The sequence below is a fragment of the Canis lupus genome, chromosome 18 (assembly GCF_003254725.2).
Source record: "Canis lupus dingo isolate Sandy chromosome 18, ASM325472v2, whole genome shotgun sequence".
In the NCBI taxonomy this organism is placed as follows: domain Eukaryota; kingdom Metazoa; phylum Chordata; class Mammalia; order Carnivora; family Canidae; genus Canis; species Canis lupus.
The window spans coordinates 23,365,332-23,379,269 of record NC_064260.1 but is presented as its reverse complement, the minus strand read 5'-3'; the positions used below and the strand labels follow the sequence as shown (position 1 = coordinate 23,379,269).

The following is a 13,938-nucleotide window of genomic DNA, read 5'->3' as shown; positions in this document are numbered from 1 at the left end:
TGAACGAATTTACAAAATATAACTTGTTTTTCAATTAGGTGAGTATTTTCAATGTTTGGAATTATAACATAGATAGGCATTGCATTTGTTATTTAAAATTCAGGTTACAGATATTGGCAAGCAAAGAATATTTCACTATTCTTAAAATGACCTTTATATTTAATATTAATGTAAATCAAAGAGCATATTGCTCTTATTTATCCCTTTACCATGCAAAATTATTGTGTTAACAAGTTAAAATATTTGGTAGTAAAGTAATTTTTCAGTGTCCTCCATCTGGACCTTAATTTCTTACTTTTGGTCAAGAAGATTGAACATATTAATATTTTACTTCTACTTATATACACAGGTGATTGTGTGCTTAACTTTGCAAATGTTGTAGTAGGTATTATATGAATTACCTAACTTCACCTTCATAATAGCTCTAGAATATATAATATTAACCCCATCTTCTAAAAACTGAGGCCCAGGTAGCATAAGGAATTCATCCTCGCTGCCATAGCTAGTAAATACTCTGGTGATGCCATAACTGGGTGATTCCATGTTCTTGCAGATATAGTAGTTGTCTTCCTATAACTTCTTCCACTTGATGCTTAAAGTTTCCTTATGTAGTTTCTATGTGTTTCCAATTAGAATCCACCTTTGTGTCTTTTAAGGGATCCTCCTATCAATACTTACAAAATTGTCTTGATTTAGAGTCAGCTGACTTTTTTTTCAATTTGCCTAGCTCCCCATGGTTTGATTTATATTGTATTAGGGTAGAATTATTATAGATTTTAGACCTGGAAGGAATATTGAAGGGTATCTTCTCTATTTGATAATTATCATCTCCTTGAACAGCCATTCAGTCATTGAACACATCCAGTAATGTAGTCCCTACCTCTCAGAGTAGCCCTTTCCATCCTCACACAGTCATGCTGAAATTTCAGTCTTTTTTTTTTTAAGATTTTATTTATTTATTCATGAGAGACACAGAAAGAGAGGCAGAGACACAGACAGAGGGAGAAGCAGGCTCCATGCAGGGAGCCCGATGTGGGACTCGATCCCGGGACCCCAGGATCACACCCTGAGCCGAATGCAGACGCTTAACCGCTGAGCCACTCAGGCGTCCCTGAAATTTCAGTCTTATACTGAATCTCTGTAGCACTGAGTATCTGCAGTTATTTGGACAGTGACAAGAGGATGGCATTTAAATTCAGATATCATGTAGCAAATTCTATTTTTTCTCTCTGGACACTAGTAGCACTCATTTATTTCAGATATAACCCATATGACTGAAATTCTCACTCTGTCTATTCCTTCCTTTCTTCCTGCCCGCTTGCCTTCCTTCCTTTCTTCCTTCCTTCCTTCCTTCCTTCCTTCCTTCCTTCCTTCCTTCCTTCCTTCCTACCTTCCTTTTTTTTTCTTTTGGTGGGGGTGGAGGGTGGAATAAGGCTAGCCCAGTATTTTACTGTTTTTCATGAATAAATTAGAAAATCATTTTTTAATAATTTGTTATCATATTTTTGTGTATTAGATGGATGGATAGGTAAATCAATAGATAGACATTCAGTTTATTATTTACTCACTGGTCGTAAGGAAAAGAAACCAGGTGAGTTGTGGGTAGTGAGCTATTAATTACATATTTCCTGACATGAGGGAATGTTAATTCTGGTAGATAAGTTATTTATATGAATGATTAACAGTGTGATACATTCTATAAGGGAAATTTAAGCAAAATATTATAAAGAAATTATTTCTATGAAAATCTCTTGGAGCTTGCATTTGAACTAGCTCCCAAGAATGGCTACTTCTTTGTCAAGGTAATATATAGTTGTAGATGTCAGGAGCAATGGCAGCAAGGGCTGAAGAGTGGACAACTGCAGAGCATGTTTCCCTGTAGGTTACAGGACATGAGGCGGGAATACTGGGTTAGGGTCTAAACTCAAATGGTAGCGACCTGCCCTTTAGTGCTAAGTTAAGGAGATGGAACTTTATCCTCCACTGAAATAATATCTTTAGTAATATGGAGAAGTCAGTAGGAGAAATGGAGAAAGCAAGGAAATTTGTCAAATGGCTAATGACTTAGACTCAAGGCTGGAAAGCAGGAAGGGTCTGCATTGCTCATTCCTGTCCTTGGAAAACACATTCTACATTTTGTGGACGTGTATGGTTCTACTATATGTGCATTGGAAAAATTTGAATTATTGATTCAGGACACAGTTTTGGAGAATCCTCAGCATTTCCATCCCATGGAAGGGTATTTGTGGTGGCATATACATATAATTTTTATTAAAGCAGATATTTAAACAAAACCTCTTTTATGATAATTAACAACTGCCTTTCTAATGCAAAAGTGGACTTACAATTAATGTGGGTTTTTAAGAATATTTTTCTCACTTAGGTATAGGTTTAAAGGTTCAGTATTTGCCCCTTTACAGGAAAAACAAATAGAAGAATGCTAACAAACTGAAAAATTGGAGTCATATTATAAAATTCATAGAACTTATGTTTTCATAAAAACCTAACTTGGCTTCTCTGTATATGTCCGTTACACAAATAGTATAAAAAATTTAGATGGTAGAGTAATGATTTAATGGTCAAAAAGATAAGTAAAAATTCCTCATTGAAAAGAAACCCCAAGCAACCTAGTAGTGAAGACAGTGTTTCCCCCATACTACCTTGCTCTGTTGTCCCCTATGTTTATACTTGTAGGTTATGACTTGGAACAAATGAAACCCTTTAAAAAAGTCTTTGTAAAATTAAAGACATTTTATATACAATACTGAGCATTTCATTCTATCATTACATGCAAAAAAATTCCATCAGATCAGTTGTGTGAATGAGGTATTTTTGTCCCTTTCTTCTGAAGGAGTGTGTGGTCTTGAGTATGAAATCAGCAAACTAATGAGTATGACTTCCATTTCAATGAAATGTTTAAAAAAAAAAGTTTCCTATATATTTCTTAGTATCCTCATTTAGAACAGCCACTGACTGGTAACTACAGCAGGCGGTATTACCTTGTACCAAGAGCCCATGCTCATGTAGGACCTCACAATAACACCAAATTGTCTTGCTTTGTTACCTTGCAGAAATGTTGGAATCCAACAGTGTAATCACTTTCAATGGCTTGGCCAACAGCTCCAGTTATCATACCTTCCTTTTGGATGAGGAACGGAGTAGGCTGTATGTTGGAGCAAAGGATCACATATTTTCATTCAACCTGGTTAATATCAAGGATTTTCAAAAGGTATCTTTATTCTAATATATACACTATAGTTCTTTTAAAGCATCTCAAGCTATTTAACAGTGTGGCAACTGGAAAAAATTGTTAAAATTAATATTTTATCTTTTCAGATGCAAGTAAAAATAATGCATTGATCTGATTATAACAAATCAATGGATGCAGTAAACCACAAAAATCATCAAGGAAGAAACCATAGTATTTTTGATGATCATTATAATTTCAGTTTGTCCTTCCATAGTTATATCATTTTTGCTGCATAAAACTAAATACCTGAACCAATATAAACATATATTACAATGTCATGTGTGAAATGATGTGTGTGTATATATGTATGTATAAATTTTTACATGTCTATATTGCCAGCAAATGCAGAGTTCATCAATCATCATACACATGCCTAATCTGGTGTGTCACCTGTTTTTGTACAAAATGTTTATTGGAACACAGACACTCTCATTCATTTACATATTGTCTATGTTTGCTTTCATTCAACAATAGCAGAACTGAATGGTTGTGATAGAGATCATCTGGCTCGCAGAGCCTAAAATATTTACTATCTGGCCTTTTAAACACAAATTTTGCCAAACCCTCATCTAGAAGATCAGTTTTCTGTGTCAGGTTTTTTACAAGTGTGGTCATTTAGACATGAGCAGTTTAATCTTTATTCTTTAGAGTGTTTCTGGCTTATTTAATTAATAAACTATTTTAGAAAATAAACATGGATTGAAAAATTAGTTGAAGAATTAGAAATTATGTTACTGAGTCCATATACTATACTCAAAGCCAATCATTTTTTCACAGTCAGTATTTTCCAGTCATAATTCTCTGAGGAACAAAGATCTTTTATGCAGTAACTTCTGTGAGTGTGCTAGTATAACATTTTTTGATACACATCAGTTTTAATGTATGTTACTTTTGCTTAATATTTAGTGTTTTAGAGTCATGTTCCTCTGATAAACTTGAACAAATTGGACAATAATTTTTAAAAAGTAACTGAATTGTATAAAAAGCTTTTGTTCTGGTTGGAGAATATTGCTTTGAGGATCAAATGAAGATGAAATTCAAAGCTGATTCATATCTCTAATAGAGTATGCCACTGAACCTGAGACTTACATTCTTATTAATCAAATGCTAAAATTCTGACTGTGCATAAACACTAGATTCATTATGTGTATCATATAAAACAGCAATGCCTTTACTGATATAATTTGGGATTACTATATGGCATTTAAAAATCACCTTTGATATTCATTTTCTGATTTTTCAATCTATTTGATTGAAAAATTTGGGATTACTATATGGCATTTAAAAATCACCTTTGATATTCATTTTCTGATTTTTCAATCTATTTGATCTCTGAATCTTCTCAGATGATATCTAAGTATCCCTAAGATTATTTATTGCCTGAGAAAACTGATTATCCGTTTGTTTTACGGATAATATTTACCTTAGAGTAAATATTACCTTAGAAATATTTACCTTAGAGTCTTTTGTAAAGGTAAGAAGTAAAGTAAAGTAAGAAGGTTTTGTTGTTTAGTGAAGTCATCCTTTTTATATAATAAATGAAAAACCTCAGAAGATTAAGAAAAATCTGATGTTTTAATAATTATATCAATTCGAATTTTCAGTGTTTATAATACTTTTATCATTTTATAAAATTGATATATATGAATATAAATATATATGCATATATCTGTGTCTCTAGATAATATGTGAGCACCTAATACCTCAGAATATATATTTAATGTTTAGCATTCTTTTCTGAATAATAAAGTAATAAATATTCTTAATTTAAATAGTTCATTCCAAAATTGAAAAGACATAATTATCATATGAGACAACCTACCGTTTTATAGATGAGGAAAATCCCAGAGCCATTTGTATGCCCAGGGTATAATCACAGTATCTTCTGCCAACGATACTTGTAATAAATATATACTGAAAGAGTGAATGAATTAAAGTTAGGTGACTTGCCCAATGTCATAGTGCTGTTAAAAGCCTCTGCTTTTGAGTTTAAAATCATTATTCTAATGGAAGGCATATTTCTAATTAGAAAGCATCTCATTCCAAACATATTATTTAATTATACCACACTGTCTATAGGAGCAAATGCAGTTTACTTAATTATTCACATATATTTGTCTATTAATAATTTTTTTAACCTATGTATGATGTTATTCAGCGTTTTCTGAATCATCTACCCTTGTGATAAACTTTATAGGGGTCACTGTAGGATATCATAAATAATTCTTGAAGGCCTTATAAGATAATATTAAAGATAGGCCAATCCTTGTTAGAGACAGCACATTCTCAGATTTGAAAGGACCATGAAAAGATTCTAGGCCTTGATAAAAGGGTGCCATTTCTTTAAGGTATAAGTGCTTACTTAGTAAATAATGAGCAAGAGGGGCTGCCATGAATAGAAGCATAGAGTCATGAAGAAAGGAAAGTGTAATATAGATCATGAAGCCCTTTCAATATGAGAATAAGAAATTTAGACATTTTTTGTCAGATAATTGAGAAATTTGTGAGCAAAGAAGACAAAATATCAATTGGTTAAGAAATGTAACTGAAAAGTTAGGAATTATTCTTCATGGAAATGAGTACCATTGGAAATGACAAATACATGTATTTTAAATAAATATATATATTTATTCTACTGACTTATAGTTATCCTCATTAGATTGCTTTATAAAAAAAATAAATAAATTGCTTTCCAAAATAGCACTTTATACCCCAAATTTATTTTTTTGGCCAGATTTTTAAGCTTTATTTATACATTTTTACTCTGAAACTCTAGAAAGTTGAGAGTTTACACTCCTCTAAGTTATCAAAATTAATTTTATCAACATTTGACATAAGACAAAAATGACAAAATGAGGCTCATGCTATCTCAACACCAATGGTCAAGAGTTAAGAAACTATGAGAAAACAACTCTCGCCTTTCTGAATTAAAAATTGTATGTTTAAATAATCTATGTTTTGTGTAATGTAGCTGGCAGGCTTAATATGAAAGTCAATAAATCTTAGCCCTACTATGTATTATTATTGCTGTATCTTAAATAAAACTTATATTTTAGCCTCTCATTGTAAACATTAAATAAGAATAGATCATTGGGCTTTCTATAGCCAACATCGATAGGGCTGTGGAACCTGTGTAATGGACTACCCAGCATTCGGCTCTGGTAATTCAGAAATCAGGGAAATGTGAATTTTAAGGACATGAATTTACCATTTTTACAATTTTTTTATTTTGTGATTACTTTATAACAACTTTATATAACAACCTATAACAACCTATAACCTATAACCTATAACAACAGGTCAAATATTTTTAATTTATATACATGAAAAGCACATGAAAAAGAAAAGAATACATAAGTTTTTTTTTTTTAGATTTATTTATTTATTTATTTATTTATTTATTTATGAGAGAGAGAGAGAGAGAGAGAGGCAGAGACACAAGAGGAGGGAGAAGCAGGTTCCATGCCGGGAGCCCGATGTGGGACTTGATCCCAGGACTCCAGAATCACGCCCTGGGCCAAAGGCAGGCGCTAAACTGCTGAGCCACCCAGAGATCCCCAAGAATACATAAGTTAAAAAGCTTCAAAGGGTAAAAATAAATGTGTATCCAAAAATTTCTAGGGCTTTTATAATTGTGACATGGACCTGAAATGCATTTGTTATGCCATCATAGGTTATTTCAATATATCCTATCTTTTTGCTTCTGAATGTGTTGTATTTTGTTTTTTGATTCCCTAGATTGAATATCATAGCCTTTGCACAAGTTCATGACCATTTATATTGAATTATCAAGAGGTTCCCAAATAAATGATCAGTCATTTTGAGACTAAAAGCTATCTAGCAGACATGAATGATTGACTGCCACCATGTCTGGATTTTTCTTTTTTTTTTTTTTACATATGACCTTTTTTTTTTTTCTGAAATTAACTGTTACCAGAAGAGAAAGATGAATTAAAAAAAAAAACAAACAAACCATAAAATTGTCCGCCCCAGTGCAGATGGGAGTCATTTGATTTGCCCTAGGGAACTGAAGATTTTTATATTAAAATTTAGATGAGGATATTTGCATTAATATTATAAGGGAAAATACATCTGCAGTCCTCTAAACCAATAAAGTCTTGGCTTGTCTACTGCTGTCACTGTAGTCATACAATATAGAAACCTTTCGAATTTAGCATAAATGTTATCAGAGGATGAAGGTGAAATATTAGGGAGAAAAGCAGAATTGTTTTTCAGTTAAGTCTAAGGTTTTCCCACAGTGGCAAAGCTTTTAAAGCTATTTTGTTTTTCACTTCCTTCTTTATCTCCAGAAAGCATGCAATGGTATTCTTACCTACTGTCCTGTGGAAAAACAAAACAAACAAAAAGATTCCTTTCTAAAATGTGGTTTTCTAAGCCCTATCAGTAGCTCATTCTAGTGTGTCATGCTGAGATTTGAATTAGGGAATGGGATCCAGAGTACCTAGCATTTAAGCTGTATGATCACTATTCAATGATAAGGATGGATTCATTTAGGAGAATGTAAGCCGCATTTTATGTTTATTTCTACCTCTCTTCACCAGATTTTCACATTCTCCTAACCTGCCAGGCAGTTCTTTTCTCTGCACACTACTTAGATCTGTTGACTACATAAATTCTGTATTGTTCAACTTTCATATACAGCGAAGTCTAATGGGTAGACAGAGATTGAGTTCAGTTCATACTAGTTAACTGATGCCACTGCAAAGTCTAAGCTAGAAGTCCCTGCCACATAATGCTTTGTGGAACTTAACTTTGCTTAAGTTGCCCCATGTTGGTGTAACAGTCTGCAATGCTGAATCACTTGGAGAACTTAATTGGCATAAAATTATGTTTTTCTCTGCCCTTAGATTGTGTGGCCAGTGTCTTATACCAGAAGGGATGAATGCAAGTGGGCTGGAAAAGATATCCAGGTAAGAATCAATCTACTAAATCATCTCTGTAAATGCATAAGTAATTTATTACTCTGTCATCATTTTTTCTACAGTATTGTATTATATAAACACCATGATTTACCTGTATACTTAATCACTTTTTAAAAACAAAATAATATTTAATTTTGGATATTGACATTTTCATATAAAGAAAGTAGGTAAAAGTAACATATGCTTAAATAAAGCAAAAATATGTTCCCTTTGAGGATTTGTATATGTGTAAAAGATAATTAACAAAATGCAATTTTGCCACATTTTGTACTTGTATTTAGCATGTCAACCTTATTTGTACAAATTGATTTTCCTATATTAATTCCTCTTGAATCCCTTTTGAATGATACGAAGTTTTTCTACTTCTGAGTCACGATTAAATTATCCCTCCCTCCTTCTTGCCATTCCATTCTTTTTCTTTCTTTTCCTTTCCTCTTCCTTCTTTCCTTCCTTTCATGCTCTGGTTTCTTAAACAAATATGGATTGAGCAATGACTATATAACAGACATAGTCCTGGGTACTATGGAACACAAGAGGACGGGTAAGCAATCCTTACAATGGTTTTACCACTGTCAAGATACAGGTCATTTTTCTTGAAGTAAACTTTGTCAGTAAAAATAAGTGGATCACTGTTTTGAGGTATAGCCGAGTATTTGCACAGATCATGAAAAGCAGTTAAAATAATTTAAATCAAAAAAGCAAAATGAATTACAGGTTTGAAAACGTACATAATTTGTATTATCTTATGTCTTAGATATTTTTGCATGTCTAAAACATAAGAAACTTCTAAATGTTTTGTGTATGTATTGGTATTTAGAAGAAATATATCTTAGGTGCTTAAAAAGATACATTAACCTGTATGTACATATATAAATAAGTAGATATTTTCAAGGGACAGTTTGACTGATTGGTAGCAGCTGCCCAAGATGATGTATATGTTTCGAACAATTTAGAGGTGGAATCTGAGTTCATGGGGAAAGAATGCCTCAGTCTGGTAGCAGTGCTGGCAACAGGTAAAGGAAGATAAATTAAAGGAGCACGAAGCACTGATATTCCCCATCATTGATTATTTACATATGAACAAATGTGAGAAATTTAATCCTTAGAAATTTCATTTTAAATATAATGTTAAGTTACGTTACACCTTTATAGCACAATAAACATTTTTCTGATTATGTGAAAGTGGACTCCCAAAAGTACGCTCTGTCAAATATTAAACTATCTCAAGCTGATTACATATGTTAGGACTATTGGAAAGGAGTAAATAGAACAATGAAGTAGTTCAGAGAAGTCAAGAATTTTATGTTGATACTCCTACTGACTCATTAACTCTACTTCTACAAGTACATTAAATTTGGAGTGCTTTGTTACTTTATCCATTACATAAGACATGACATATTTTACAACCATGATAAACAAGAATAATAGTTTTTGTGAAAATTATTTAAAAGAAGAAAAACTTGGGGAGCCTGGGTGGCTCAACGGTTGAGCGTCTGCCTTTGGCTCAGGGTGTGATCCTGGGGCCCAGGATCGAGTCCTGCATCGGGCTCCTTGCAGGGAGCCTGCTTCTCCCTCTGCCTATGTCTCTGTGTCTCTCATGAATAAATAAACAAAATCTTAAAAAAAAAAAACAAAAAAAAACAAGAAAAACTTCACATGTATAAGGCAAAAAGTCAATTGAAGACAAAAAACAAAAAATTTTTTAAAATATTAACATCAGAATGCCATGTTTACCATTAACAGATTATGTTGAAAGATTTCAATGTGATAATAACCAAGGATGGATAGAAATCGAGAGTTTACTGGTATACCGATTTTTGAACACATACTCTTTCCCTTTCTGTCAAAATTTAACAAGTGAAGACATGGAAACGTGCAATTATGAGGATTTTTCCTGTGTCAAGTACTATGATAATTTAAGTGCTAGTTTGTAAGTGTAATTTTAATAATAACTTTATGAGGTGGGTATCACTACCCCCATTTTGTTGGTCAGGAAATAGAATGATTCAGAATATTAATTCAAAACCTTTTCATTCAAAGTTGTAGAACATTTTGAGTACTATGTTAGAAGTTGAGATCAGAATTTCTGTGCCTCTGATGACGTTTTTGGAGTCTTGTGGCATATATGGATTTGAACTTGCCTGTTAACACTCAAAAGATAATGGAGATTCTAATAAATACTTCACCTATTCTGTTCTCATCAAGGATGTGTGCATAATAACAAACAGCTCACAGCATTCCTGTAAGACTCAAACAATCACATGTGAAATTATCACATAGACTGTTATGCAGGAGACAAATATTACTGGTATATATAAGAGAGTTTTTTATGCAATTTCTAATGAAAACATCGTTGATGAAATTAATTTGGTCCTCTTTAAAGATTATGACCACTGTAGTGTTGCATTATTCTGAATTCAATTCACTTTGAAAATTGAAGATTTGACGAAAATGTCTGGATTTTATAATATGCACTGTAGCCAAGTGCATATTTGATGCAATGGTTGAATCAGCTCATTCGGTCACTAGGATAGCAGTCTTTTATATTTCTGGTTTCCAAAATTCACCTCCATGCATTTCTCTCATCTTTTATGGCTCTTCTGGGCCCTTCCCTCCTCTCCTTTCCTTCCTGTCTTTCCCCTCTCATTCTGGTATCAGTACTAAACACGGAGGGATTCTGGTGTTAGCTCAGATGCAAGGAATTCAGCAGCTGCAGTCAAGTCATGATTTGCTGGATACCCTATGAGTAACCCTGATTGTGGCCTCAGAGGTTTCCTCTCTAAGAAGGGCAACTTTAGTTTATTTGCCAAGATTATTTAAAATGCTTATGGGCTTCAAAGAACTAAATTAAAAGGAAGTAAGACATGTAGAGTTTGTTAAATCTGATACAAGGTATTAATGGCACCTAAGCATTTCCTACTGCCTTATAATAAACATTCTGAAAACTTACAAATCATGTCAAATACATTCTGGCAGAGATAGGTGATTATGTGTGTGTTGAGAGGTGTAAGTTTCTGAATGGGAATATTAACCATACTAATCTTTTCAAAAGTGGCCCAATTAATGTAACATGATAAAATGTTTGTTATTTGATTATTACTTTATGTTCTATTGAATTAAATCAATTCAATGGCTATATATTTTCTTTCTTTCCATTTCTTTCTTAATATATGATTTTAGAAAATAGTAATTAGTTGACTTTCAGGATTTATAACATTTCTCCCATGATTAAAAAAAATAGCATTAGGGGCAGCCCGGGTGGCTCAGTGGTTTAGCGCCGCCTTCAGCCCAGGGCGTGATCCTGGAGACCCAGGATCGAGTCCCACATCAGGCTCCCTGCATGAGCCTGCCTCTCCCTCTGCCTGTGTCTCTGCCTCTCTCTCTCTCTCTCTCTCATGAATAAATAAATAAAATCTTTAAAAATAAATAAATAAAATTAAAAAATATATCATTAATATTCTTACCAATAATTTCTTAACCACTTAGAAAGAAGGGTAAGGAGTTGGTAAGAATTTTCATTCAATACCTGATTTTTAAAGTGACACACGGATGGTTTGATAGAAATTCTGCACTGTATCTTCAGTAAACAACAGTCAGCTGTGACATGTGGACAGTAATTCCTTTCAAAGAGTCCTTGTGATGCTGAAAAGCCACAAGAATGAGGCTTGAGTAGTTTTTGCAGCCATCACGACTCCAAGATAGAATTGTAACCAAAATAGGAACCGACCTGAACATTTATAGGAAAGTAAACTAGTGACCTCCTTGAGTGCACTCCATGGTTTCTAGAATCTGACTTACAGTTTCCCTCTGCTTTTAGTGTTTTCTTAAGAAGTCCTCTAGAAATTAGGCTCCTTTAAACAAACCTCCCTGGAGGAAGGGTTGTCTTCTCAGTATTAGATTCAGATGCAAGAGAAAAGTAAGGCAAAGACACTGACTAATTTTATATATTTTCAAAGTGGATCAGTCTGAAGTCTGGTTAAGATGGTTAAGATGGGCACAGCCACCTGGGAAGTCAGGATACACCCCTCGATTGAACCGACGTAGTACCTGTACGTCTATAGTTCCTCAACTTACACAGTTCACCGAATATAGCATCTTACAGAAAGTTGAACCCCTTCCCATTCTCCTAGGCAGCTGGAAAGATACACACCATTTCTCATGGCTCAGTTTTGCATCAAACACATATGTTAAATCAGCAGCTGGAATCAAGCAGCTATTCCACGAAGATGGACTTTGTGGTAAAGCAGGAATCTGCAACCTGGGAGACATTTGTATTTCCTTTTTTTTTTACATATATGTGTAGATGGAGGGAGAGAGAGAATATAAATGGGTCTTAGGCTGCTGATAATGACATTTCTGACAACATCATTAATCTAAATTCATCTTTTTCCTTTTGTGGAAGTGAATATACCGGATATATACTAATATGCTTTCTTGGTGTAGCAGCGTCTACACTTTTACATTGTTGTGGCGTTTCTGCATTAGGGGAGTGAAATGCTCGTGAACCTTTCCATTGTTGTAACTTGAGAGTTGTAATTTGAAAAAAAAATGATATAATATATAATATTATTGGACAGAGTCCCTAAATAAAGAGATAAATGCAATCCAGATATCTCTATTCTGACTATTATTCACCTTTACTTTCATTTTTTTTAATTTATTTTTTTGGTCCTTAAAATCCACTTTGTTATTCACAATAACATTTTTATTGAGGGATTAACTTCCTTGACCCTGTTTTGCAAATGAAAACTGAATACATGCTAAGCTGGTAAAAGAATCTGTTTCGAATCAATAGCTCTCAGTATCTTCTTTGTTTATCCTACTAAACCATCTCTCTTTGCACTAAGTTTCAATAAAACCAAATGGCAACCGTATGACTGTTAGAAATATTTTGAACATCATTGAAAATCAAAATTTCAACCATCTGAGATGAACAAAAAAAGCAGATTCTCATAACATTGCTATTGTTGGATACATTTCAAAGCGTATTGTCATGCACCTGAATTTTGGGACATTTTTGCGATTCTTGAGGGATTTATTTTTATATTTTTGTCCTTAGTTGTTATTCATTTTTAAAGCTATGATGTATTATAACATGTCTATCAAATTTATCATGGCTCAAATTGCAGGGCCTTAGCAACACTGTTTTTTGCTAAGTGAATGCAATGGAGAATTTGAAGGCACACATGCATCTTAAGTTTCAATACAGTCCAAAATGCACATTAATCCTTGAATGTCATTTACTTTTTCAAAGGTCAAAGTTAATATCAATTTTATATTATTTTAATTTTTATTTTGTTTTAGGGACTTCAAGTCATGTAATTTTTTTTTTCATGGTAATTGAATTCTACAAACATCTGAAGGCTTCATTAGACCTCAAAACCTTGATGTGTAATTGTTGGGAGATAATTTTTCATGAGTCTTTCACACAATTCTGCACATCTGATGAATAGAAGCACTGACTGTCTATTTTGCAGAAAATTTTAGAGGGTATTCACAGTGAAGAGTATTCCACTACCTTGGAAGGTGGTGTCTCCCTCTTAAAAGGCTGGTTTGCAAGCCTTGAGAAATAGTTTCCCTTGGGGCAAAGGGCAGGTATGCTTACTGTCCAGTATAATAAACTAACATCTTCCTCAAAATGTAATGGCCAGCATGCTTGTGACTATTTTAAATATTCAGTTTCCCTTATCTCAGGGCTCCTCTGCTGTAATGTAACTCACTGCATATGCAAATTGCCAACCTGGC

The 13,938-nt window shown here is 33.4% G+C and overlaps 1 protein-coding gene across 17 annotated transcripts in view; it reads left to right on the top strand.

Moving 5' to 3' along the window:
• The window catches only part of SEMA3A (semaphorin 3A), a 453,431-nt gene that overhangs the window by 303,964 nt on the left and 135,529 nt on the right, over positions 1 to 13,938 (top strand). For all 17 annotated transcript variants that reach the window (XM_025449180.3, XM_049096230.1, XM_035701936.2 and 14 more), the window contains 2 exons: positions 3,072 to 3,229; positions 8,119 to 8,181. In XM_025449180.3, the coding sequence (XP_025304965.1) occupies positions 3,072 to 3,229; positions 8,119 to 8,181 (221 nt within the window). The remainder of the gene's footprint in view (positions 1 to 3,071; positions 3,230 to 8,118; positions 8,182 to 13,938) is intronic.